This window comes from Peromyscus leucopus, chromosome 20, assembly GCF_004664715.2.
Source record: "Peromyscus leucopus breed LL Stock chromosome 20, UCI_PerLeu_2.1, whole genome shotgun sequence".
Taxonomy (NCBI): Eukaryota; Metazoa; Chordata; class Mammalia; order Rodentia; family Cricetidae; genus Peromyscus; species Peromyscus leucopus.
In genome coordinates this window covers 36,339,358-36,367,096 of record NC_051080.1, presented here as the reverse complement: position 1 = coordinate 36,367,096, position 27,739 = coordinate 36,339,358, and the positions used below count along the sequence as shown (strand labels likewise).

The following is a 27,739-nucleotide window of genomic DNA, read 5'->3' as shown; positions in this document are numbered from 1 at the left end:
CGAGCCAAGACCCGGAGCCTGGATTTCTGGGGCCGAGCCACGGAGCGAGGCTGGAGAGAGATCGCGGCTGGCCAAGAGAGGAGGGGAGCGACGCTGCCTTTCGTCCTTGCGCTGGCGTTCCCTAGGGCATCCGGCAAACGCCACTCCAACTCACCCCGGCCTCAGTCATCACCCCGGTCATCAGCTGCGGCCCGGCCGGATACCCGCCTGGGGATTCCTTCCCTGCTTTCCAGGTGGGGAGACCGAGGGCTGGGCTGCACCCCAGTGTCACTGGGTGAAGTGGGCAAAACCGGGACCTACTCTTGGTGGCCGGCGGCATCCCGACCGAGAACTGTGCAGAACCACGAGCATCTCCTGGGTTGGAGACCAGCCCAGTTAGTAACCCGCTGTGTGGTCTCGAAGTCCCCACTCCTCTCCAGGGCTAGGAGATGGGACGTTGCCACCAATGTCTCAGAGAAGCTCTCACCAAGTGTGGGAAATAGTCACCAAGTTTAAAAGAAGGTGTCGAACTGCAAAGTGCCTCGCACATGCCAAGGGCCATCTCCGTGTCGGTTCTGGTCCCGTCTGTCACTCCAGCCCCAAGGGCAGTCTCTGTGACAGCCAGCTGCACCCTGAAGTTGGGTCTCAGAACCTTCCATGCCTAGAGGTTCCAAGCCTGCAGGTGAGTCCACCCTTACCTTTTTTCTCCCCATGGACAGAGCCCAGGGCAGTTCTCCTTAAGACTCTGTGTGCCCCAGATGTAGAGGGGTTCATAGAGGCATGGCCTTCCACCTACTCACCCACCTGTCCCCCTCAGCTGTGACTGAACAGATCAAGCGCCTTACTCATTGAGGTTGTCTGAAGCCCAGGACCTGGCCCCTGGACAGAGCCCATCTGGTACCCCAATGTCCTTTGAGAGCCACGTGCTGGGCATGTGTTTGGATGGATGTATCTGTGAGCCTGTGTGTCTGTGTGTGTGTGTGTGTGTGTGTGTGTGTGCGTGTGCGCGCGTGCCCGTGTGCACGTGTGTGTTGGGGGGATGTATACATGGGTGTGTGTCTGTGTGCCTGGCATGGCAGGCCTTCGTGTGTGTGCACTTTGGTTGGATGTGTGAGTCTGTATATGTGAATGTGTGTATTTATGGCTGTGTGGAGTGTCATGTGGTATGTGTTGTTCATTCCTGGCATATGTGTTTACCGGGCATCTCCGTGTGTCTTTCTGGTGCGGATGCCTATCTCGATAGGCTTGTGTGGGCTGTGTTCATGGTGTGCTGGAGTGACTGTGTGTGGCTGCCTTGATCTTAAGTGCTGTGTGTCTGGGAGTGGTGTGGGGGTGTGCCGAGGGTCTTGGGAGTAGAGGCTTCTCCCTCCCTTCTCTGCTCACCTGGTGACCTTCTTCCCCAGCTAAGGACTGTGGCGAGGCCACTGGGCAGGCAAAGGCCACCTCCTGCTCCCTCCACAGACCTGTGGCTGCTCAGGTCTGTGGCCACAGTTGCCGCCCGCCTGCCCCGAGGCTAGGTTGGATGGGTGAGCCTGGGGCCAGGGCTCATGTGACACCCCTCACTGCCTTGCCTCCTCCCCTCCCCACAGCAGGAGCAGCAGCAGGAAAGGTTGGCGGAGGGGGGCTATTTTGGGAGCATCTCCTTAGCAACAGCTGCCACTGCCGTCTGTGGCGGTTTTTCTATAGGTGCTAAAATATTCCACCCTGGTGACTGAGTGCTGGGCGGTGGGTGAGGATGGGGATTGAGGGTGGGAGAGACCCCTCCAGGCTTCCATCCCGAGGGCCAGCATGCTGGCATGCTGGACCCTAACAGCCCTTTTCCTCACGCCGGACCTCTTCTCTTGGAGCTGACAGGACTGTGGAGCTTTGAGGCAGGCCAACTGTGTCTTGATCTGATGTCTCATCTAAACAGCTGGTGGCCTCAGTTTGCCTCATCTGTGGAATAGGCTGGCTGGATTCTCAGAAACTTTCTAAGCCCAAAAGAAAACAAAAAAACGAAAAAACAAAAAACAACAACAACAAAAAAACCCACCTCTGGAATCAGTAATACTGACATTTCTGAGTGCACCCCAAACCCCACCTGTCCCCACCTGTCAGCCCCTCCCCCACTTCACCCCTCCCAGCTCTATGCACAGGCCTGAGCAGGCTCCCAGAGTGGGTGGGTTAGTGAGCCAGCCCTCTGCCAACCTGGAATGATCCTTCCTTAGGACCTAGGCAGGCGCCAAACCCAGCTCCAGGCCTGGCATCTGCATTTGTTCATGCCCACTGAGCCAAGGCAAGCCACGTCCTCTCTGTACCTCAGTCTGTCTCTGCACCTGGAACTGAGAGTCCAAACCTCTGCTTCACAGAGTTGTGGGGGTCAAGTGGGGGCCGCGGCACAATGAACAGACGGACACACTTTGGCATGACACTTGTTCTTCCAGACGGTTGTCCCTGGTGCTGAAGCTATGCGTTCAACACAATGCTGTGCCTCAGTCTCCCCACTGGAATGGTACCTGAAGTATAGAGTTCGTGTAGAGATTGAGGCAGTGCCTCTAAGGACCCGGAACAGTGCTGGGCTGATGGGATGAGTCTGTGGAGTCTCGGACTGCCCCATCCCGCCCACCCCGTCAAGGCTACCCTATCATGCTTCTGTATTGGCTACAGAAGACTGTCCCATTACAGATGAGGCCTCTGAAGTTGGTCCAGAAAAGATAAACAACTTATCAAGGGACACACAGGTCCTAACACCCAAAACATTCTCCTTTCTCTCTCCAAGACCCCTTACACACACTTACGCACACATGCATGTACACACACACTGTCATATCAAATGAGGCGCAAACTACTGGACCATGACATGACCTGTGGCTAGGTCTTCCTGAAGCATTCATTCATTCTCAGAATAACTGCTAACAGTGGGAAGTGTCTTATTCTTCCCACTTAATACAGGGGGACCCAGAGCAAAGAGACTCCCTGCCCAGCGGCACTTGGGTGTTTATTTGATGGTGAAAAGAGGACTGTGTTTCCTGGGGTCCCTGGACCTCTCCTAGCTTGGAGCTGCCCTATCTCTTGCTCCCTAGGTCTAGCCCTGCAGCTTTCCGGGGACTCGGCAGTTGCCCCACAGTGCAGTCCAAACCCATCCAGGGGGCCCCATCCCTCCCTCAAACTTTTGTTGCCTAGTGACCTGGTGAGGGACACATAGCCCCCAAGAGCAGCTGTGGTGGGGTCTAGGGACCCCTGATTCTGTCTCCCTCTCCTTTCTGCTCTCTCTTTCTCCTGCGCTCACCCCTCCCGGGGCAGCCAGCCACCAGGGGAGGAAACTGCAGGTTACCAGTTGTCCCCGCATCCTGCCGCTTTCAGTCCCCACAGAGGTGCAGTAGATCCCAGACATCTGTCAGCTGCTAAGTGAACACTTATTTTGCTGGAAGGCGGGCGTCTATGCATAAACACACACACACATGCCAGGGAACATTAGTCCTGGCTATCTGCCCGAGGGCACAGCAGGGTAAGGAGAGAGAATGGCAAAGAGAACAGACACTGTGCACTGTGAAGGTCCACAGTGCTGAGGATGGCACCCAGGGGACAGCATGGGCGCCTGCTGCTGGCACCCACCTACCTTCAACAGCCTGAGCACAGGGTCTGTTAGCGCTCACAGTTTGTGGACAGGCTAAACAGAATCTCACTCAAGGTCATTACAGTTTCTAAGTGCTTTCAAAGCCAGGTTGGTCTGATTTCCAAGCTTATTCATTTAGAACCCTGCTTGTGCCTAGCCCAGGGGCTGGTAATAGGTGGGTCCCCAGTGCTGGCTGATGGAGTGAATGGGTCCTGGCTTACTTGTGTCTTGGGAAGCGGTGCTGAGGCTGGGCTTGGAGAACAGCCGAAAGGCTCTGAAGGCAGAGAAGACCAGGGGCATTTCAGGCAGGGGGGGGGGGGACGACGACACAGCATGCAGGCAGAGAGAGGTGTGAAGGCATCTGGTACGTTCTGGAATCCGTGGGAATCGGAGGACATGTGTGAATATATGGTGTGCGGGAGCCGACAGCGTACGTACCACACTGAGGAGTTGAGGCGAGGAGAGCCCACAGAAAGAGGGTTGTGTGGCCTGTGTCTTGTCCTGGGGGGTCTGCTTGGTGTAGGAGGTCAGAGATTGGAGACTCAGTCAGTTCTCCACAAGCGTGTTGTGCCCCCCACCCCTGCCCCCGGTCAGGTCTTCCTCTCTAATCTGGACCTAGTCCTCCATGACCAGACTCCAGTAGGTTCAAATGGCTATCTGCCTGCAAGTGTTCTAGACTCCTATGGCCACAGTCCACAGAGAAGCACTGTCCTCTCGTGTTTCCTCAGAAGCCTAGATCAAGGTGGTAAATGCTCAGGAAAGTGGGTGACTGGCTCCCCAGGGACTGGGAGGTGCTTCCAGAGTGTGGGACCCAGACCTGGGCTCTCTGGAGGTGGTTGGGGGAGGAGGGTCTGGATCCTCTTCTATCAAGACTGCTTAATAAGGGCTGGAGAGGTGGCTCCATACAGGTTTGCTCCACACAGGTTAGCCGAGGACCCAAGTTGGGTTCCCAGCACCCATATGCCAGCCACAACTGCCTATAATTCCAGTTCCAGGGGAGCTGACAATCTCTCCTGGCATTCACAGGCACCTGCACACACGTGGTGCACATATAGTCACATGGGACCCCACCTACACACACACACACACACACACACACACACACACACACATACACACAGAGGCACCTGCACTCACATGGTGCACATACACACACACACACACAGAGGCACCTGCACTCACATGGTGCACACACACACACACACACACACACACACACACAGAGGCACTGGCACTCACATGGTGCCCATACACACACACACACACACACACACACACACACACACACACAGAGGCACCAGCACTCACATGGTGCACATACACACACATACACTCACACAGGCACCTGCACTCATGTGGTGCACACACACACACACATGCACAGGCATTTGCACTCGCGTGGTGCACCTACACTCCACAAGGGCACCTGCACACACGTGGTGCGCACGCACACACACACAGGCACACAAACACATTCACATAAATAAAAAAGAAAAGACAGCTCAATAAGATGAAGAAGAAGAAAACAGGGACGAGGGTTTGTTTGACCTCCACCCCACTGGATGACCTTTTGCGAACTTAGGGGCCTCTGTGGGTCCTCAGTCTCTGCGAACCGGAGCCTTACTAAGTGACTATTAGGATCCCTCCAAGAGCGACCTCGATCTCCTCAAGTGGGCACGGTGCTTAGGGCCCTTAGTTGCCAGCGCTTCGGGAGGGAATACAGACCTCCCAGGAGAGGGTCAGGGCCAACTGGACCCCAACTGGACCGGTTCCCACCTACCCTCTCCTGGGCTCGGAGAACCCTCCCACCTGCCCCCGGGGGCCTCGCAAACCCGGGAGCGGATCCTCGGAACGGATTCCGGGAGGAGCGCGGCAGAGCGAGGAGGAAAACCCGGGCAGGATCCCGGCAAAAACGGGACGGCGCAGCCCCCCAGACCCCTGCCCGAGTCGCGGGTCCCGGGAGCGAGTGGCTTGCCCGCGTGGGCTGGGCGCACCCGGAGGGCCAGGGCGGGGTCCGCCTGGGGCTGGAAGCCGGGGCGCGCGGCCTCCGCAGCGGGGCGCGGGTCACGTGTGAGGAGGGGCGAAAGTCTCCGAAGCGGGGCGCGTGCTGCGAGTTGGGAGTTCTCGGCGCGCCGCGGGCGGCGGGAGCTCGGGCTCCCGGGCGAGCCGGGGACGCGGCGGGGACCGGGTCCCAGACGGAGGGGGCGGCGGCGGGAGTGGGAGGGACGGCGACAGAGAAGAACACAGCCGGCTGAGGAAGCGGCGCGGGGCGAGCCGGGGCCGGGGCAGGGGCCGGGGCGCAGCGACGAGGTCCAGAACCCCGCGGGAGGAGAGGCGGGAGCGAGACGCAGCGGCCGGGACCGTGCAGCAGGCGCGAGGTGGCCACAGAGCCCGGCGACCCCAGAGCCGAACAGCGGGAGTGTCGCGGGGCTGTGGGTAACAGCGGGCGGTGGGGCGCCCTGGGCCCAGGGACCCCACAACCTGAGCCCGGGCTCCACGATGCTGCCGCCCGGGCAGTGCCCAGCTCTTGGCGCGGGACAACGCTGAAAGTTGCGCAGGAAGAGGCGCGGGACGGCGCGGAGACCCCGAGACCCACGGCGGCCGCCCGGGTCAGCGGCGACATCGCGGGCAGGCGGCGCCCGCGCCCCGAGCCCCGCGCCCCCGGACGCCGCCCGCCGGACTCCGCCGGGGGATGTAGCGGCCACCCGCCGCCCAGACCCTCCTCGGACCTTGCGCCCCGGGGTAAGCTCCGGCTCGCCGGTGGCGAGCGCTGTCAGTCCGTGAGTCCGTCGCAATGTCTATCTAGCCGAGGGAGTGTCTGTTTGTCCTGCCGCTCTGGCCATACCCACGCTGCGCTCATCTCTCTGACCCCGGCCCTGAAAGGTCCCTGTGTAGTCCTGTGACTTCCCCGAGTTGGCGTGCCCTGTCCATTTGGCCATTTGAGCGTCGCCTATGGGTTGCGGCTGGCAAAAGAAAGGAGGAGATGGATGGAAGAGATTTTTGACCTCCTGCCCTGGTGATGGCCCTTCTCTGCCCCCCCCCGCCCCCCCGCCCCCCCCGCCCACCTCCATGCCAGGAGCTTCAAGGCAGGTGACTTGCAGCAAGATGGGAAGGGGGTGTCTCTACTTTCCACCTCCCACCTGCGGTCTCTGTGAATGGTTCTGAGTAGGACAAAAATCCCCCTTCAGCTGTGTTGAGTACCTGCCTTGAGCCAGATAACCGTAGGGTAGGTGAGCGGGGTTCAGTAGATGAAGCATTTCAGGGTTTATAGTGGTGGAAACTGAGGCTGTAAGAGAGAGGAGGAGATGCTTCTTTTTTTCCTCTTCTGCAAAGGGAAAACACAGCCAAGAGTGAACCTTGAGCTCCAAGCGGAGAGAGCTTCCCCCACCACCTGCAGAATGTTCCTTAACCGGGGTCAGCCTCTTAGCACCCCTCCACACACACACACAAACTATGCAGGGGAACCCAGACTTCAGGGCAGGGAGAGGCAGAGCCCAGAGAAGCAGGCACCAGTGCCCTCTAGGCATCGGGAAGCAGGATGGCTGGGCTTCGCTGACAGACAGGGCCTCCAGAGCAGGGGAGCGCCAAGTGGTAGGTTGAAGGAGGTGGGGATAAGAGGGAGTGTCTGGCCTTGGACAGAGAGGGGCTGGACCCAGGGATGCCATATCCACTCCATTCCCCCACCCCCATCCAGTCCTGCATCTTCCAGGACTTGTGGGGACCCAAGAGCGCTGCATAGGCTTGACTTGGCTTCTGATGAGGAGCAAATGGGGGTGGGGGGACAAGCGTTTGCATGCAATGTGGTAAGGGCAGCAGCTGCTTGGCCGTGGGGCTAGACAGTGGAGGGCTGGATCTAGAACATCCAGCTCTACTCTCCCCCTTGGAAGAGGGGTCTCTTTCTGGAGTTTTCCGTGCTGGGCATCATGCCTCATACGGCACTCGGTCCAGGCTTCAGAAATGAGCCCAGCTAGCTGAGAAACTAGCATCCTGGGCAAGTTAGGCTCCCCGAGTCTCTGCCCACACATCTGTGGAATGGGGACACCAGACCTGCCCCACTGACCTCCAGTGGAGGGCCCTGAGCTCTGTGAGCAGAGTCCTGGTGGGCTGGAGAAAGGCTGGGGAGAGGGGAGTAAGATTTACTTTGAGGGGAAATGAGTCGCTAGCGAGGGGCAAGGATATGGCTGGAAATACAGACTGACGATAATGGAGGTGTCTAGGCATTAGAGGGGGGGGACTTGGGAGAGGTGCCTAATGATCCCTTGTGTCACCTTTGAGGAAACAATTCCCTGGAGAGGGGAAAAAAAACATAGAGGTGACTAGCCAGACAGAAATGTCCGTGGGCTTCTGCTGGGGTGACCTTGGGCAGTTGGCTTTTCTTCTCTGACCTCAGTTTGTACCAGTGGGAAATGGGAGTGTAGCACTGAGTTCGTTGAGATGTCAGCGGCTTGCACACAGTGCCAGGGCCCTGAGAAGAGCTTGCAGAGAAAGCCAAGGCGTGCAGGTTCTCAAGCGTTTGTGGATCAGAGGACAAAGTCACTCTAGGATGCTGTGGGAAGATTCGGGGCTCAGGATGAGAGGGAGGGGGAGGAGGAACTGTGTGGGCTTACACAGGGCGGGCTGGTGCTTAATGTGGATCTGGGGGCGGCGGGGGCGAGTGCTAAGGGGGGTGTGAGGAGGTGGGGGCCCCTCTGCGGGGACCACTGAGTCACGAGGACATGTAAGCGACATGACAACCAGCAACATGGTAACCAGGAAACTAGCGGTGGGAATTGGAGCTGGAGCAGTGTGTCGGGGTGGGGGAGGGTGGGCTGCCAGCACCCAGGCTTGGAGGGTCCCTGGTGTAGGTTAGGCTGGCTGGCCTGCGGGGGGGGGGGCGATGCGTGCCAGGGCAGGCTAGGGAAGGAAGGGGGTGTAAGCAGAGGAAGAGGAGGCACCCAGGGGGTCTGCTGGGCAGGGGGGCTTCTGTGGTGCCTCCCCGGGCTCCTCTTCTCCTCCACATCTCCACTTTTCATGCCTCTCCCCCTAGGATGCCAAATTTGGCTCACGCAATCTGTCGTCTCTCTTCTGAGATTGGCACGGGGACGAAAGCATTACATCAGCGCCTGATCCCCCCTGCACTGGAGGAGGGAGGGGAGGACCGAGGAGCGGTCCAGGCTGGGAGGGAAGGGCAGCAGCCAGACTCCAACTTTCTTGCCTGTCTCTTGTTTGCTCCTTCTTACCCTAATCTTAGGTGTAGGGGGAATTGAGGCGGCGGGGGGGGGGGGGGGACGGGACGGGGGGACATGCAGAGCCTAGAGGTGGGACCAGGACTCCAGTCTTGGGGAGGTCCTGAGGCTCGGGCAGGAAGTCAGGCCCTGTTGTCCCTCTGGCTAGGTGAGGCCTGAGAGTTTCTCAGGACCTGGTGTGCTATGGCCTGGCTGTGTGACCTTGGGCAGAGTCCCTGCATTGAGTCCACATCTGTATAGCGAACGTTGGCCACTTGTAGTATTGGCCATTCCCCTGAGAGGAGGGGCCCTCCGCCACTTGGGCATTCCAAGGGCCCCAGGAGGGATCCTGTGACCTTGAACAGCAGCTCTGCCCCTTGTGCCTCCTCCATCTCCTCACCTGTGAAATGGGAATGGCGGAACATTCAAAGTGACCCCACCTGGACCCTGGACATGAGTTGTGGTACAGGAAAGAAAGCAGCCCCCTGGCTCCAAAGCCACAGATGTGTGGGAGTCCTGTGGCCTTCGACATGCTGGCCAGAGGTGTGGGGGGGGGGGCAGGCCAGCCTAAGCACCATGGGGCCTGGTGGCATGGGAAGATGGTTTCATGCATGCAGAGACTTGGTGCTTATATCATTGGTCTGATGCTGTCATTTTACAAAAGTGAAAACTGAGGTCCTGGGGCCACACTGATGGCCTAGGAATAGCCTAGGGGCTCCGGCTCCTGATTCTCAGCTCACTCTCGGGGACGCAGGCAGACAAGAGCCAGGCAGATCAGGAGCATCCCCCCCCCACCCCCCCCCCCCCCACCGCCTAGCTCTGGCCTCGGCCCCTCCTCTCCCTTTCCTACTTTCCTACCCATCTCCACCATCAAGGACTTCACTCTTATCCCCTACTTGGTCTGCTTAAGGGATTCCTTTAGAACTCCTTTAAAAACTAACCTGGGGCTGTCCCTGTGAGGGACTAGCTGGGTGTAGGTTATGGTGCATTCTAGAATATTGCTTTCTAGAAGATCCCTCTCCCTGGCTGAGTTTTAGGCAGGAGATCATTTATCTAGTCGCCTCCAACAACATAACACCTCCTCAGGGATCCTCTGGGGGAAGAACTCGTTTTTATAGATGGGAAGATGGGTTTTTAGTGACAAGGACTGAGCTGGCCGGGTTGTCCCGAGTCAGCCAAACGGCCTGTTACCCTCTGGGGGCTGAGAAAGATGGGGGTACCCGAGGTTTGGCAAGAGAGTGAGCACCCTAATCAGGCAGAGGCTTCCTGCCTGGTGACTTTCACCTCATGGGTGACTATGAATGACATGCCCCACCTCGGGCATCCTTGTATGTATGATATTCCCAAAGATGGCCAGGAGGCCATGCATATCAATCACTCTGCTGCCTCACTGGGGGATATACTGCCGGACCAGCTAGGAGGCTAGGAGCTTCAGCACATTCTTACCTAATCCCCTCCATTAATGATGTTCTGTCCCTGTATTACAGATGGAGAAGCGGCAGCCCAGAGGGGCTGTGCTACCTGCCCAAGGTCACACAGCGAGGAAGTATGGAGGGGCTGGGTTTGAGTTTAGATGGATCTGGTTCCCCGGGGGCCGTCACTGGGGCTTCCCCAGAAAGAGTGGAAAATATTCCTCCCCTGGGCCGGGGTTTGGCAGGAGATGGTCTAGTCGCCCCCACAGCCCAACACCCCCTCAGGGATCCTCTGGGGGCTCCATTCTAGAGACAGACGCAGTCACGAGCCACCGGGGAGAACTCATTTTATAGACAGGAAGACTGAGCTGGCCCAAGGTTGACCAGAGCGTCAGCGTTCAGCTGGGCGGCCTGTTCTCTAGCCTGGGACTCCTTGGGTGGATGGTGACATGATGTGTGGATGTGGATTCGGGATGCTGAGATGTTGATGGCTCCGGGCTGGTACTTCCGGGAGAAGAGTCAGGTTCTGTCATTCCACGGAGTAGAGAGAGCAGGCATGGCAGGTCCGGTCTGTAGTCCTCCTGCCTTGCCCGTAGACCCCCTGCATCAGCACCATGGCCTGATGAGGTTTGGGGATGTGGGAGTCAGAGACCTGTCTGGAGTCAGTAACCTGATTGTGGTTCTCTGTGTGACCTCAGGTCAGTCAATCGCCCTCTCTGAGCTTGGCCCGACCAATGAGGTGACAAAGTTCTGGGAAGAATTAAAAAAAAATCTCTATGCCCCACCCCCACCCCCGCCCAGTAGCTGCCACTAGGCTGTGTCATCTCTAAATGCTCCTCCCTCCACTCGGGGACCCTGGGCCCTGGAAGGGGCAGGCAGGAACCCTGGGGGCTGGCATAACCTTTAAGCCTCCTCAGGCGGACTCAGTCTTCCTTGGGGGGTGTGGGGGGGGCCCTCTCGGGGCTCAGCCCTTCTTCTCTTTTTCATCTTTATTTTTTCTCCTGCTGCCCTCTTCCCTGGCGACGTGGGCTGATCGCTGCTCAAACTTTTAATTCACATGGTAATTGTAATAATAACATGGGCCGAGGCCCCTCTGCCTGTGACACACTGCAGCTGGCAGAGCTCAGCTATGAATAGAGCCTGAGTCACACACGCTCGCCTGGCGGGCACGCGCTCCCGCAGGCCGCGCGCGCACGCTCCGCTGGCTCAGGGGTGGGTGGGTGGGTGGGTGGGGTGAGGCATGGGGGCAGGGGGCTCACACTCAGGCTGGCTCTGGATCCTGACCTCCTACTCCCCAAGGCCAGTGCAAGTTCTGTCCCCACAGACCGCCCTCTGGTGCCTGGGTGAACCTGTAAGACACAGGGCATGGTTACTTCTCATTCGCAGAAGGGGAAATCGAGGCTGCCTTAGAGAGCGTGGCTGCCGGAAAACCTGTGGGACGGGATGTGTGAGTTTGGGCTGATCCTGAGGCCGTGGTTCTGTTGCAGGATACACAAGCCGGGGAAATGGGGGGGGGCGTGGGGTTAGGCTGCTGCCCCTGCGGGGCCCTCCCCACAACCTCCTCACAGCCGCCTCCCACCTGCGAGCAGCAGGTGCACACCAGAGCCCTGCCTGGAAGGATGGTTTCTGTTGTTTGGCCCTTATAGGTTGTCTTGAGGGGGTGAGCAGAAGGTGCTGGGCTTCCTGTGCCGTCCCAGTCAGCGCTCCCCAATGTCCCATGAGCACAGCACCCCGTTTTCGGGTGTGAAAACGGAAGCATGGTAATAGGGTTTGTTCCCGCAGGTATGTCCTGTGAATCAGCACATGTGCCGGCCCCAGCCCTTCCCTTAGCCGGTCTCTGCCTCCAACTGCTCCCCCTGTGCCTCTCCTCACCAGTTCCTCGTCTCTTCCCTGTAGGTATCCGGCCACTCCTTAGCCAGCACATGGCCTCAGCAGAAAGGGTGAGGTGAGGTGAGGTGCCCCCAGGAGACACTGTCAGGCCCTTAGAGGCTACCAGGAAAAGTGAACTTCTGTATTTCCCACCCCACTAAGAGCCACGCTGTGGGAGGTGGTGTCGTCATGGCGACCTACCCCTGAGAGCATGGGCTGGAGATGCCTGGAGGCCTGGGGGGCCTCCAACTGGGCAGAGATGAGCTAGGGTGTGGGGATGCAGGTTGAAAAGATGGGACGGGGCTGAAGAGAAATTTCACCTCAGCGTCAGGCCTGTCTCCTACACCTGCCCTGCCTAGAGCAACTCACCTGGGATAAAGGGCCCAGAGGCCACACAGCTACGCTTGCCTCCGACGACAAGCATTTGCCTAGTAAACATGGCAGAGGTGAGGCCGGTCCTGCTCTCCTCCTGAGGGCCTCCAGGGTCCCTGACACCCTTCCCCATTCCGTCAGGTACCCATATCTCTCCATGCTCCTCTCCCGGGCAAGTCCATGGATGCTGGACAGGGGAAGATGCGGTGGGAGGAAAGCTGAGCCACTCACAACCTTCGGTGACCTTCACTAGACCTCTGTCACTCTGGGAGGCCCTCTGAGCTCTGTGAAGCCAGGGCCACCGGAGGGGACATGGGTCAGTGAGGTGTGCTTAGCTTTTCCTTCGGCCTGCCTTCTCTGTTGCTGGAGCAGGGATGGGAGGGGAGAGAAGAGGGACCAGGTGTCCTGTGGGGCTGGGGTCATGCCGTCTGGAGGAGGTGTCGGCGTCGGCACCGGCCTTCCTCGTCTGACCTCTTCCCACTCCACAGTGTAACTCTGCCTGTGTGGAGATGTCACTGGCCTGGGTGCAGACAGGGTGGGGGTCAGCGAGGCACAGACAGAGGTCATTACTTTCAGAAACCTTGCCTCCCGTCACTTGGTGTCTGTCCCCCCCGTGCCTGCTGAGCCCTGCCCTTGCACCCCAGCTCTCTCTTCCTGTCCCCAAACCTGCTGCAGTGGGGACGAGAGGCACTGAGTGGGCGCCAAGCCATGCAGCTGCAGATTCCAAAGCCACCCGACCTTGGAGAAGTCCTAGATGGGTACCAGGGCCATCCCGCAGACGCCAGACAGTGACTGGACAGGAGAGCAGACGGTACAGCCAGGGCAGAGAGACCAGGGTCCCGTCCGTCTCAGGGCTGCCCTGGGTCCCCGAGTCCTTAGATGAACCAGCCAGCTGAGCGTCACAGCTCACAGTCAAGCGGGCTGCCTGTCCCAGGAGGTTTGTGAACAACCGCTGAGTGGTACCTGCTGAGGGACAGCAGAGAGTCCCAGAACAGGGCCGTTGAAGGGACTCAGAACCCAAGTGAACATCTTGCGGGACCTGAAGTATGGGGACCACAAGCAGCCCATTGTCTCAGCTTTTCACTTGGCCTTCCTGAGGCCCCTGTGCCTTTGCCTCCAGAGCGCACGGCATCCTCTGAAATGCTCCTGCTTGCTTGCTCGGGTAGTCTAGGGATTGAACCCCAGGCCTCAAGCATGCTGTCTGCCTCCCTAGCCCCCCTTTCCCACTCCCACCTTCTTCCTTTTACTCCCTGTTTTGAGACAGGGCATCCCTAAGTGGTCTAGACTGACCTTGAACTCTGCAGTGGGCTGACCTTGAATTGGTAGTCTTTCTGCCTCGGCCTCTCCAGCAGCTGTGACGACAGGCCCAGACCACCAGACTTGGCTTTGAGAGGTTCTGGCTCATCACCTTTCAGAGCAGGGCTTTTAAACATCACAGAAGGGAAGACCTGGATGTGGTGGTGGCCCAAGCTTGTCACCCCAGCCCTTTTAATGGGGTGAGGCAGAAGCATTGCTACATAGGCTGTGTGGTGAGTTCTGGGCCGGCAGAGTGAGATTAACAACCAAGTCACAGGCAGGGCCTGGCCTGTAGAACACCAAAACACAAGGCATATGTGAGGGTGGGTAGCATTTTAGGGTGCCACTGGGGTGTGTGTGTATATATGTGTGTGCGTGCGTGTGCAAGCATGCACTTGTGTGCTTATTAGAATACAGTATACCCAGCATGTTGCTTTACTCTGGGTCTTGTTTGGAGCTGAAAAGTCAATCCTCTGGGTAGAGATCCCAAAGCTTTATGGATACGTGGCTTCCTTTTCTGCCAGGCCCCTCAGCTCCTGGGGACCCAAGTACCAAGACCTCTAGGAAGCTACTGCTCTCCTTGGAGCATCCTTCTCTCCTGTGCGTGGCCGCCCACCCAGCCTGGGTCCCCAGTCCCCTGTCGCCAGGGCTTTAGTCCTGCCTGAGCCATATTCCAAACTCTGTCTTGCCCAGCTGCCCCTGCATTCTAGAACTCGTATATCTTTCCAGGGACCCTTTCTTCCTTCCTTCCTTCCTTCCTTCCTTCCTTCCTTCCTTCCTTCCTTTCTTTCTTTCTCTCTTTCTTTCTTTTTTTTCAGATTTTTTTGAGACAGGGTCTTTCTGTCTAGCCTTGGCTATCCTGGAACTAGCTCCGTAGACCAGGCTGGCCTCGAACTCACAAAGATCTGCCTGCCTCCTAAGTGCTGAGATTAAAAGTGTGTGCCACCAGGCCCCGCTCGGGGACCCTTTCTTTAGCTCCTGACTATGCAGATTCTTTGACTCCTGTCCTAGAACAAGATCCTTCACAAGATCTGAGCTGAGTAGGCCCTCAGAGCTCTTTTTTTTTTTTTTTTTCCTTTTTAAAACATGGTTTCACTCTATAGCCCTGGCTGTCCTGAAATCCCAGGGATCTGCCCTGCCTCTGCCTCCTGAGGCCTAGGACTCAAGACGTGTGCCACCGTGGCCAGCTCAGGACTCGTTGCTTCTCCCACGGCACATAGTGGGTACTCAAACTACCACTATTCACAGTGCACCCTCCAGAGCACAAGTACAGACATGCCAGGCAGGAAGGCAGGGCTGAGCCAGCTCAGGATACCTATTAGATGGTGAGTGAATGAATGAGTGGATGAATGGATGAATGAATGAATGAATGAATGGGCTGGCTGGAGCTGGTGGGAGGTGGTCAGAATCTATGAGTCAGCACTCAGCCCTCAGCAGACAGGTAGATGTTCTTTTAGCCGCCGTTCCTTGGCTGTTGCCAAACAGCGCTGGGATGTGACCACAGCCCCTCCCCCTCTGGGGCCTCTCTGCCTGCTGTGCCCTCTCCCCTAAGCCCTGCTCCACCCCCCAAGCCCTCTTTCCCCAAGCTTCACCCAGGACGCCCGCCCGTTACCCCTCTTCTCCCCAGGACATCCAGGACTGGGCTCTCTGGAGACCCGAGCCATCCTGTCCCCGTCTCCTCTGCTCACGGCCACTGTGCCGTGTCCTGTGGTGCAGCCGCACAGAAGGTCCCTCCTGGTCTGTGCTCGGGGCCACCTCTGCTCCCTCATTACAGCATCCAAAATAGCTCGTCACGTTCTGTGACATCGCCCTGCTCGGGCCCTTCACGGGAGTTATGACAAACGGCACAGACCTCGCGTCCTTGCCCCCTGTCAGCTGTGTGTGGAGGTTTACTGCATGCCAGGCTCCAGGCCTCGGTGCGTGGTCAAGGATGCCCAGCATGGCTGCACCAGTGACAGAAGGTCCATGAGGGCCGTGAGGAAGAGGGGGACATCGGGAAAACACAGGACACGCTTTGAGCCTAACGTCTCTAAATCAAAACTCCCACGGGGAGGGGGCTGGGAGATAAAGAGCCACAGAATGTCACTGAGAAGGGCAGAGGCCCCCCCAGGCAGGGCAACTTGACATGTTGGAGGGATGGGGAGAAAGGCCGTGTGGCTGTGTGGCAAGGGTTGGGGTAAAGAATGAAGGGGGGCAAGATCTGTATGAGAGCAGAACCTTTTGTGGGCCCAGAGTTCAGCCTGGGGAATGTGGGGAGCCCGGAAACTATAGCCGGGGAGGCCAGGAGGGGGCTGTGGCTAGGCAGGACATGGAACAGAGCATCCAGCATCCAGCATCCCATGGGCCTGCTCCTCGGCTCTCTGTGAGATAAGAACAGGACCACCACAGCTTGGAATGAGGACCAGAGCATGGCTGGTGTCTGGCCGTAGTGTTCACCGAACATGTTTCCCCCCCCCCCCGCCCGCCCTTAGGTTCTGGGGGTGAAGGAGGGCCAGGGCTTAGGCCTGAACCAACCTGGGAGGGCTCCCAGGCTGAGTAGAAGGCGGGAGGCCATGGGCACCTCTTGGCCATCTAGCAGACACTCAGAGCGAGTCTGCTCTGAGGGAGATGTGGCTGCTGGTATTTTAAGGCTCAGGACTAGATGAGATCACGGGGGTGGGGTGGGGGACTGCAGAGGAGTGGGGAGGGGGGTCAGCGATGGAGGGAGGCTGCTGGCGGTGATTGGTGGCTGAACCTGTGCCCCCAGAGTACGTGGCTTATAGAAGTGGGAGGAGGCAGGGCAGCCTGAGAGGGCCTCTCAGGCCTGAAGGAGTCAGGAGCAAGATGGGGGGCTCATCACAGGCTCCCTCAGAGGAGCCCTCCCTGGCAGAGGGGAGAATGGGAGGCACATGTAGTGCCCTGTAAGAAGGGCTTTTATGGGCCGGGGAGATGGCTGGGTAAGCCAAAGTGCTTGCTATGGAAACAGGAGGGCCTGAGTTCCGATCCCCAGACCCCATGTAAAATGCAGAGTGTGGCGTGTGCTTGTAACCCCAGCACTGTGTGTAGGGCGGGGGGAGGGGGTGGGGGAGCAGAAACCCGCAGATCTTGCGACCTGCTGGCCAGCCAGTACAGTCAAAATGTCGAGCTCCGGGTTCAGTGAGAGACTGTCAAGAAATAGAGAGTAGAGAGTAGATGAGCACTGACGTCAGCCTCGGGCCTCCACGGGCCACAGGCACGCGCAGGACTTAGGAGGGTGCGTGCCCACGCACAGGCACACACTCACGAATACCACAGAACGGCTGCATCTTACAGTTGACAGTCTCTGCCCTCTGCACTTCACGGTCTATACCCCTCGCCCTCCGCTGGTTGTCTTTGCAGCCTGCCTGTACAGTGGGGGTTATTCTTCCCCCCATCTTGTAAAGGTGACTTGGGGAAATTAAGGTGTGTGTCCCCAAGGCCCCACAGCCCCTGGGGGATGTGTTCTTAGGCCGTCTGGGATCATACTGTTTGTTGAGGACCTTACGGGTGCCGTGGCCCCTCTGACAAACACACATACGTCCAATGCTAATTTTAAAACTCACGGGTATTTTCCATAGGTGATACACCCGTATGCTTCTAAAATTAAAAGACAAATGAAAAAAACAGTGAGTATTCCCCCACCCTCCTCCATCCCCAGCCACCTGCTTCCCATCCCGAGAAGCAGTCAGTGTCACCAGTTTCCTGGGTCTCCATCCAGACAGAAAGAAGCAAATATGTGTAGCTATAAACTCCTCTTCCTTTTCACACGAGGCAGCGGCTCTACTCACCGATCATTGCTGCTGCCTCCCCCCCCCCACTTAAAAATACATCTTACAGACCCACAAGGCTCCCAAAAGGGCTGCCTCCTTGGCTTCTATGGCATGGCTGCTGCGTGGTGCCACTCATGGATGGGCAGCTGGATGCTTCCAGGCTGCGCTTCAACCAGGAAGGCAGCCTGCCTCACTCTCGAGTGTGTGTATGACTGTGTGATGGTCTCCAGCTGTGAGAGGTTCTGTCATCAGTGCCCTGGTGCCCTCTGGCTGGGCAGAACCACCCAGAGGGAGGGAGGAGGTGGGGAGGGGCACCAGCCTAGCTCTGAATCCCACCCCTCCTCTTGTATCATTTCCTCTCTCTCTCTGTCTCTCTGTCTCTGTCTCTCTGTCTCTGTCTCTCTCTCTCAGACAAGGTCTCACTGTGTAGCCTTGGCTAGCCTGGAATACTCTATGTAGACCAGGCTGGCCTTGAACTCCTAGAGATCTGTCTGCCTCTGCCTCCCAAGTGTTGGGATTGCAGACATACACCACCGCTCCCAGCTGTTATTTTTACTCTTTTGGGGTGGAGTTTCACACAGCCCAGCCTGGCCCGGAATTCACTGTAGAGCCCAAGATGACATTGAACTCTTGATCCTTCTGCGGTTACCTCCCACGTGCTGAGATTGCAGTCATGTGTTAGGCTGGTGCCTCTTCTGTAGGTGGTGCCTGCTGGGGCAGCCTGTGCCCTGAGAGGGGACAGCAGCATCCACCCTTCAAAGCTCTCGGGATCCCTGGGCCTCCCCACCCCCACCCAGCTATGGGGTCTTGTTTGCTGAGATCCAGGGGCCAGGCAGTGGTGGTATGGATGGGTAATAAACAAGAGCCTTCAAACCTACCCATTGGATGACAGGGACAAGGTAGACGTGGGCTCTTCAAGGTCACCGTTGATCCCCTTTTCTCTTTCTAGCCTTGGGGAGATGAACTCAGTGGACCCAGTGGGTCCGGGAGTCACCCGGCCCGAGCTCCCCGCTGTGAGGCTGTGGGTGGGTCCTAGACCCTCTCTCTCCTCTGTCCATCCACATCTGGCCACATGCTCTACGTGGTCAGCTCCATCTGCAGGGCCCACGGTCACCTACTCTGTTACCTGGTTACCCACTACCAAACCCTCTGGGCTTTATCCAGAGAGTTCCCAGCCCCTTCCTTCTCTCCAGCTCCACGCCTCTTGCTTCTCTGCTCTCCCCACCCTACCCCGCCCCCACCCCCCCACCCCCCTACCATACCTGGAGGCCAGCCTAAAGCATAGTGTCAGGATCCTAGACCTCACAGGTGGGTGCGACCAGAACACTTTAGGGATGCTTGAGTCCAAGCTGGACTGTCTATCTCTATGTAGCCCAGGTTGGCCTCAGACTCCAGGCTGGTTGAAAACCCTCTGTGCCTTGTGTTTTTCTACTTCTAAATCAGGAAGGATGACGGGGCCTTTTCTGAGGTCACCATGAGGCTGAGAGGAATCGATCGGCCAAAAGCACTCAGAATGACTCCTGCTCAGAGTGAACACCTGCTAAATGCTCAGTGCAGATCCTGCAACATGATAGTGCTGGCCGGGGGGAGGGGTGGTGTGCAGAGGGATTCCAGGGTCTGGAGGAAGGCAGCATGGCTTTGCACTGTGTGCTATGCGTTTTGGTGACATCAAGGCCACCCTTCACGCACAGATGTGTCGCTGTGCTCCTTCTGCCGGTGGAGATGCTGAGGCTGAGCTGTGAGTGACCCTTCTGGAGCTTGCCTGGCCGAGTCCAGACTGTGTGATTTGATTCTGGGGCCCCTGCTCTCAGGGCAGTGGATGACAGGCTGTGTGAGATGTTGTGGATAGGTCCTGGATTCTCTATCTGAGATTCCTCCTTGGATCCCTGAGCAGGGGTGTTCCGTCTCCGAGTGATATACACTCACAGGCGTCACTTACCCTGTGCAGGCATGGGCTGAGTGCGATCCTGGTTATTCTCTTGGCAATCCTAGGCAGCGAGATCCACAGTAAGCTTTACCTGCAGATGAGGCATGTGGAGAACAGAGAGGTGAAGTGCCTGGAAGTATCTGGCCTGAAGTCACCTAGAAGGTGATCTGGAGGGACTGGAGAGAAGTCAGTCAATTAGATGCTTGCCTGGCAAGTGTGAGGCCTTGAGCTTGATCCCCAGAACTCACTTAATGTGCTGGGTGTAGTGGGTATTCATGATTTCTCACATTCTCTGGGTGTGGTGGCACATGTGTGTAGCCTCGGTGCTGGGGAAGCAGAGACAGGATTCTCGGGGCTCACTGGCCAGCTTGCCCGGCCTATCTGTTGAGCCCCAGGGCCAATAAGGGACCCTGTACAGAGAAGGTGGACGGTATTTCTGAGGATGACATTCAGGGGTGTCTTCTGCCTCCCGTGCAGTGTGTCCACATAGAATAAAGATTTGGGGTGTTATCGTTGGGAGGGAAAGATGGAGATGAAGGAGTCAGATCATCCAGGGCCAGAGGATCAGGGTAGGAACCTGCACAGGGTCATGCCTTTCTGCCCCTGACCCCACATTTTTTCTTTTGAGACAGAGTCTCCCTGTGTACCCCTGGCTGGCTTGGAACTCGATATATGATCCAGGCTGGCTTTAAACTCCTAGAGATCTACCTGCCTCTGCCTCCAGACTGCTGAGACTAAAGTTTTGTTCCACCATGCCTTCCTGAGGCGTACACTCAGCTGCCTGGAGCCTGAGTCCTTCTCCCGCTGCAGAGGCCCATATGTTGGACTGGAAAGGCCTCCCCACTTAGTCTGGGAGCCTCAGAGCTGGAGTACAGGTCGGTCTTGAAATCTCAAGGGGCCAGGCGGCGTTGGTGGCACACGCCTTTAATCCCAGCACTTGGGAGGCAGAGGCAGGTGGATCTCTGTGAGTTTGAGGCCAGCCTGGGCTACAGACTGAGATCCAGGACAGGCACCAAAACTGCACAGAGAAACCCTGTCTCGAAAAACAAACAAAACAACAACAACAAAACCCAGAAATCTCAAGGGCTGGGATAGGAGTTGCTGATGTGAATTCCCCATTTTTTCTGGAGGCAGGACCTCACTCCCATTGCCTGCCTGAGGCTCAGGGGACTAACAGCAAGGGGTTCCTTCTCTTCATTGTCTTATACAGCCTGCATGTGCCCCCTCTTGCCAGGGAGCTGTGAGGGGTCCCCACTTTGCAGAAAGCAGTGGGTGAACCTGGCCAGAACACCTGTGTGGTGCAGTCAAGACAGACGTTCTCCCCCGGCTCTTGTTCGGTGTCCCCGAGGCACCTGTCACCCTGGGAGTCTTGCCTGCAGCACCCTGAGGGCCCTTCCCACCATCAGGTGTGTCCCTAGTGGAGTGGTTCCCAAAGTCATCCTGACTCTGGCCTGCTGAAGTCAGTGCTATGACCGCGGCCGCCGTGTGCAGGCAGGGAGAGGAGAGCGGACGTCTTCGAGCAGAGACCGAGAGCCCATCCCAGGCCTTGCCATCTCCAGCCCGAGGATGCAGCCAACAAGTCATTTTCAGAGTTGACCTGAAGCTAAATGGGAAGGGGGGGAGACAGCAAGGGTGAAAGGTCACAGAGGAGGTGGGGCAGCCTGAAGGGTAGTGAGGCGGGGCCGTGAGGGAGGGGGAGGGGAGGGAGGGGGCGGGGACTTGAGAACCAAAGGCCTTGATCCCAGAGGAACCAGGCTGAGCAGAGCATCACAACAGATAGAAGAGGCCAGAAGAAGCCAGGGGCCAGGGTGAGCTGGGGACCCAGAGGTGCCGGATTGAAATGGGAGTCCTACCTTGTCGCTGCTGCTGCTGCTGCTGCGCAACCCCCAGGCTCGTCTCCCCAGCTCCGCAGCCTACGGTTCCCCAGATGGGGAACAGCAGCCAGAACCCCCTTGTAGCTGCCTAATAAATATATGTTAGCTGAACAAAGACGCAGCCATACCCTGGTGAGACAGGCAGGCCACGCCTGATGTGGAGTCTGCACTTCCAGAGTGTTCTGTCTCTCAAACGCTTCAGAGACAGGGCCCTGAGACTGAGGTGTGAGACCTCCAGCCAAGCCTGTCACCTCCCATGTTATCTCACCGACAGCCGTGACCTAGAAGATTCACGATAGGCTAAGAAGCCCTGGCAAGATGGCTGTCCCCACGCATGACCTCCACTGCCCATCTGCTCTTGGGGCTCGCAGGGCCAAAGTGAGGTTCCCAGGGAGGGAACCCCACAGCACCTGGTCACTCTTTCTGTCACGGGTAGTCAGGATGTGTGTGGGGTGAGTGGCTAGGAATGGTTGTCCTTCCAGCCCGTGGGGTTCCAAAAGGAATCTTTGCCACCAGACGCCACCGCAGGATTCAATCTGAGTAAGGACAGAAACTCTGACTCCCATGCTCAGTTTGCTGGACTGGCAGCCTGCTCTCGGGGGCTGTGGGGAACCCTTCCCCTGCTTCTACTCTTTTCTTCAAGTTCCGTGACCTCAAAAAGCCCAAGACAGGGGTTGAGGATTTAGCTCAGTGGTAGAGCGCTTGCTAGGCAAGCACAAGGCCCTGGGTTCGGGCTTCAGCTTCCCGGGGTGGGGGTGGGGATGGGCGGCCCCAGGCTTGGGGAATGAGACAAAGCAGAGCAAGGGAAGGACTTGCCTGGGATCCCTCCACAAGGCGTTGCAGAAGGGTCCAGCCTCCTTCGTTCACACAGCCAGCATCCTTTAGTCCACTTGATGGACAGGACGGAGACTGGTCCCCGGCCTTCTGGGAGTGTACGGGCTGGGGTAATGCCTCTTCTTGGACAAGCAGGCCGCTCCTTTTTTCCAAAGTAAATTCTACTCAGAGGAGGAAGATGCTGACCGGTGCTCTGTGTCCCCTCCTGTCACCTGTGTCCCTTCTCTTTTGAGCTTTCCCTCCGGCCTCTGTCCTTCCCCCAGAAACCCCATGTGGTCAGAGAAAGATCTTGACAAATGCCCAGCTGACACTGTTGACTGGAGAGACGTGCACTCAGCCCACACACGGTCAGGGTGAGCTTCCCGGCTCTACTGAACGGGCTCGTGGCGGCCACAGGAGCTGCCTGTTGGAGCAGGAGACTGGACTGACCGCACACAGCCACTCCTTGCTCTACCCAAGGGAACACATCTGGAGAGCCGGCTTTCCTGAGCACTGGGATGGGCAAGGGCATTAAAAGCTCGTCATGAGGCAGGCACAGGGGAGGCTCCGAGAGCCTGCTGGGGCCTTGAAAAAAGGCCCGGGGGGCTTGCAGAACCCAGGGGCAGGTGATGGGAGACTGGGAGCTCGTGTTGGGCAGGGGGTGAGCATCTGCTGTGGCCAGGGGACAATCCTCGAGGCTGATGCTGGCAGGGGCCCTCTCATCTTCACCCACTTATTCAGAGCCCCTGGCAGTGCTAAGGGAGGGGACCCCCTGAACTACCCACCCCAGACCTCCTTGTGAGAAGGGACCCCACAATGAACCATCTCCAAAGCACAAGGGAGCTGGTCCTACCAGCGAGTCAGAGGGTCCTGTTCTTGGTACCGTGGGAGGCAGGCCCTCCTTGGACACCTAGTGGCATTCATTCATCAAAGACCCAGATGGCACTTCTTTTTTTCATTTTATTTATTTATTTATTTATTTATTTATTTATTTATTTATTTATTTATTTATTTTTTGGTTTTCCCAAGACAGGGTTTCTCTGTGTAGCTTTGCGCCTGTCCTAGAACTCACTCTGTAGCCCAGGCTGGCCTCGAACTCACAGAGATCCACCTGGCTCTGCCTCCCGAGTGCTGGGATTAAAGGCGTGCGCCACCACCGCCCGGCGAGATGTCAGTTCTTATCCTCCACCTCTCTTGCAGAGGATCAGGCTATGCTCCAGAGTCTGTCATGGTGGGGTTAGTACCCACTTTTTCCTGGCTTCAGTCCTCCAGAGAGAAGGGACGAAGAGCCGAAGGCCTGTCTTTCCAAATATCAGGGAAGGTGTGAACAACCTGGTCAGGGCAGTCCCGCCTGCGCCATTCTGAGACCCTCAGTGGCTCCCTTTCCATGTCTGGGCCTCCTTGGCCTCAGCTATAAAACAATGGTCTTGAACGTGGCTCCCTTGTGTTCCCTAGCTGTGGCTTTGGTGCAGATGAAGGAGTTGGGGGCCATTCAGTAGCAAGGGAACCCCCACGACTGAATGCTTTGAAGGGCCAGTATTGAATTCCAGCTCCTACCCCAGAAGTCTCATGGTCCAGGTCAGGAAGCTAAGGTCCAACCAAATCACATGGCAGGTCTGGGACTTTGACCGAGGAAGCCCCTTGGGGTGGGGTGGGGGAGAGAAGCAGGGTTGGATAGGGTAGCTGGGGGAGGGAGACGGGAGAAAGAGGCAGGGGAAAGGGCTGTTGATATCTAAATTATAGCATTGGCGCGCACCGGTTGCTGCGGCAACCAAGTTGTCCTGAACCAGGGAAGTGTGTAAACATTGCCACAGATGCACAATTAGACCAGGAAGAATAGAACAGAAAATAGAAGCTTCCAGACTTATATAATTCTAGGCCAAGATGTTATCAGGAACCCAGGCTGGGTCCTGGCCCTGCCGGCCTCGGGCCCTGAGACTGTACCAGCAGCACCTGTGCTCAGACCCCAGTGGCTGGGAGCACAGAAGAGTGTGCCCTCTGTGTGGGTCCAGCTGGTGGGCACACCACGTGGGCGTGACAAGCCTCTGCTGGAACAGCTGGTAACCACCGTCAGGCCCGCCTGCCTCTCGCAGGCGCCCAGCAAGTGGGGAGCAGCAGGGTGGTGGCTTTGTCTTCCAGGGTCTTCTAAGGTAGGGGTTTCAGTCCTCGGTTTGCAGATGAGGACACTCAGGCTTGGAGGAAGGATGCTGAGAGGTCGGAGGTGGGTAGGAGGAAAGAGTGGCAACCGCCTCATCTCTACCCAGTCTTCATCTCGGAGCTCCTGGAAGGGGATGCCTCCTGACCTGGGTCCACTGTCCTCCCAGCAGGACACTCTTCCTCTTTCTGCCCGCTGCATGTACCCATACAGGGACAGACGTGCCAGGCTCTCCCTTCTTCCTTCTTGACCAGCACACTGGGTACTCTGTCAGCCCCTGTCCCGCTCCCAGCAAGTCTGGGGACAGGACAGGAATCTGGGGATCAGTGGCACTGTCTGGGGACACTCACCCCATGGTAACTGTTAGCCACAGGGAGCTCTGAGCATTTGGGAAACCAATGCAGATGAAGAGCTGGAATGTAATGAATTAGAATAAACCAGTAACGCTAGGTGGCCAATGCAGAGGCTGTACGCCGGGAGGCAAATGGGCGTCAAACTCCGGGCATGTGGGACACAGAGTCAAGATGAGCATCAGGACAGGAGTGTGGCTTAGTGGCAGTGTGCTTGCTCAATGTGCCCAAGGCCCTGGGTTCCAACCCTGGCACCACCAAAAATAAAAAGATGGCCTAGCTTGCTGTACAAGCCTGACAGACTGAGTTTGAGCCACGGAACCCATGGCAGGGAAAAAAAGGGAGCTGACTCCTGAAAGTTGTCCTCTGCCTTTGACACACAGCATGGCAAGTGTTCCCCCCTCCCACGAATAATAACGATGATGGTAATAATAATAAATGGAAGTGAAGGGTAAGTGTAGTGGTGCACCAGTTTGGTTCCACATTTGGGAGGCAGAGGGAGGCAGATCTCTGAGTCTCTGAGCTTGAGGCCAGCCGGGTCTACATAATGACTTCCAGGTTAGCCAAGGCAACATGGTCAAGACCCTGCTTCAAAACCAGAAAAAAGAAAAGATACAGATATAGAAGCTTCCAGCGCAGTGGCAAGCTGGAAGGGCCACATTGAGCAGCTGGCATTAGGACCTGGATCCTATTCTTCGTTGGGCAAACCCTGGTCCAGGGGGGTTGGATCAGCCTCAGGGACACAAGCTTGACTTAGTTTTCCATAATGAAAATAATGCCGTAGAGCGGACTGTCCTCATCAATTTCATGCACGATGGTGATGGGCGACACCAAGAAGATGCGGTCCAGGCCTATGTCATAGCCCACATTGAGGTCCCGCTGGTCCAGAGGCAGGTACTCACCCTCTTGGGTCATGTAGGGCTTGACCCCACTCCCCTGAGCGTCAAAGGAAGTCTTAAGGTCCCGTGTAGACTTCCCTGGTCTCGCTCGCCAGCACCTCACCTGTCCCTTGTTCTCCACAGGCCCCGCATCTCCCCAGGTGACCACGCAGGCCTCAGGTCATGCTCGGACACAGTCGCAACGGGCAGGCCCACGTGCCCCGGCGGAAACGCCGCAACCGCTTCGTCAAGAAGAACGGCCAGTGCAACGTCTACTTCGCCAACCTGAGCAACAAGTCCCAGCGTTACATGGCGGACATCTTCACCACCTGCGTGGACACGCGCTGGCGCTACATGCTCATGATCTTCTCCGCGGCCTTCCTCGTCTCCTGGCTCTTCTTCGGCCTCCTCTTCTGGTGCATTGCCTTCTTCCACGGTGACCTGGAGGCCAGCCCCTCGGTGCCTGCTGCAGGAGGCCCGGGGGGCAATGGCGGGGCAGCCCCGACGGCCCCCAAACCCTGCATCATGCATGTGAACGGCTTTTTGGGAGCCTTCCTGTTCTCGGTGGAGACGCAGACGACCATCGGCTACGGGTTCCGGTGCGTGACGGAGGAGTGCCCGCTGGCCGTCATCGCCGTGGTGGTCCAGTCCATCGTGGGCTGTGTCATCGACTCCTTCATGATCGGCACTATCATGGCCAAGATGGCACGGCCCAAGAAGAGGGCACAGACGCTGCTGTTCAGCCACCACGCGGTCATCTCGGTGCGCGACGGCAAGCTCTGCCTGATGTGGCGCGTGGGCAACCTGCGCAAGAGCCACATTGTGGAGGCCCACGTCCGCGCCCAGCTCATCAAGCCCTACATGACCCAAGAGGGTGAGTACCTGCCTCTGGACCAGCGGGACCTCAACGTGGGCTACGACATAGGCCTGGACCGCATCTTCTTGGTGTCGCCCATCATCATCGTGCATGAAATTGATGAGGACAGTCCGCTCTATGGCATGGGCAAGGAGGAGTTGGAGTCGGAAGACTTCGAGATTGTGGTCATCCTGGAGGGCATGGTGGAGGCCACGGCGATGACCACGCAGGCCCGCAGCTCCTACCTGGCCAGTGAGATCCTGTGGGGTCACCGGTTCGAGCCCGTGGTCTTTGAGGAGAAGAGTCACTACAAGGTGGACTACTCACGATTCCACAAGACCTATGAGGTGGCTGGCACGCCCTGCTGCTCGGCCCGTGAGCTGCAGGAGAGCAAGATTACGGTGCTGCCCGCCCCGCCGCCCCCTCCCAGTGCCTTCTGCTATGAAAATGAGCTGGCCCTCATGAGCCAGGAGGAAGAGGAAATGGAAGAGGAAGCCGCTGCAGCAGCAGCCGTGGCTGCAGGCCTGGGCCTGGAGGCGGGCTCCAAAGAGGAGGCAGGCATCATTCGGATGCTTGAGTTTGGTAGCCATCTGGATCTGGAGCGCATGCAAGCCACCCTCCCGCTGGACAATATTTCCTACCGCAGGGAGTCTGCCATTTGACCTCCAGACCCTGCCCTCCTCTATCCCTGCAAAAGCCTCTGCCAGGGGTGGGGTGCCAGGACCAGCCTCCCGCTCTCAGGACAGAGTCGAACCCGGCTCCGTGGAGCTGGAGGAAGGGGGGGCTTCAGAGACTGGGCGATCCCTGCCTGTTGACTGCAGAGCCCAGGACTGGGAAGGACCCAGGTACTCAGCCCTTGCTGGCCTGAGCCCTGCCCCCGGGCACCTCCCCACAGGCGGCTCTGGGTCCCCGGACCCTCCACCCTTTCCCCACTGACCCTTCAAGGATGTGCTCCTTCTGCTCTCAGGACCTTGGGGAAGGCGGCTGGACTGCTGGGGGGGTGGGCATCATGGGGGTTCTGGGTGGGCAGGGTGGGTCTGGGGAGGGGAAGGGGTGTGTTTCTTTTGCATGACTGTGGTCTGTGCTCTTGACTCTCTTTTGTAAATATCTACCAAATGGAAGAGATGGAGACACAAGTCCACCTCTGCCCATGTCTACCTGGGGGACAGAGAAGTCACCGTTCCTCTCTGTGCACCCCTACCCGGCCCAGCCCCAGCCCTACCCAGCTGGCTGGTCCCTTGCGACCCTTGAAGCCAGCTCTGTATGGTGTTGGGTTCGGTTTCAGAGGGGACCCCAGAGGTGGGATGAATACCCTCTCTCCTTGCAGTCCCTCCAGTCCCCAGATTAATGATGGCATTTGTAACTATTTTTAATAAAGCATATGGTCCGCTA

The 27,739-nt window shown here is 57.7% G+C and overlaps 1 protein-coding gene across 3 annotated transcripts; it reads left to right on the top strand.

Moving 5' to 3' along the window:
- Kcnj4 (potassium inwardly rectifying channel subfamily J member 4) lies at positions 1-27,739 on the top strand. Of its 3 annotated transcripts, none has more exons than XM_028871149.2 (2): positions 1-661; positions 25,636-27,739. In XM_028871149.2, the coding sequence occupies exon 2, from the start codon at positions 25,675-25,677 to the stop codon at positions 27,007-27,009; it is 1,335 nt and encodes a 444-aa protein (XP_028726982.1). In that variant the 5' UTR covers positions 1-661; positions 25,636-25,674; the 3' UTR covers positions 27,010-27,739. The 3 variants fall into 3 exon arrangements, with proteins under 3 accessions (XP_028726982.1, XP_028726981.1, XP_028726983.1); XM_028871148.2 differs by lacking the exon at positions 1-661 and adding an exon at positions 5,867-6,316; XM_028871150.2 differs by lacking the exon at positions 1-661 and adding an exon at positions 6,929-7,165.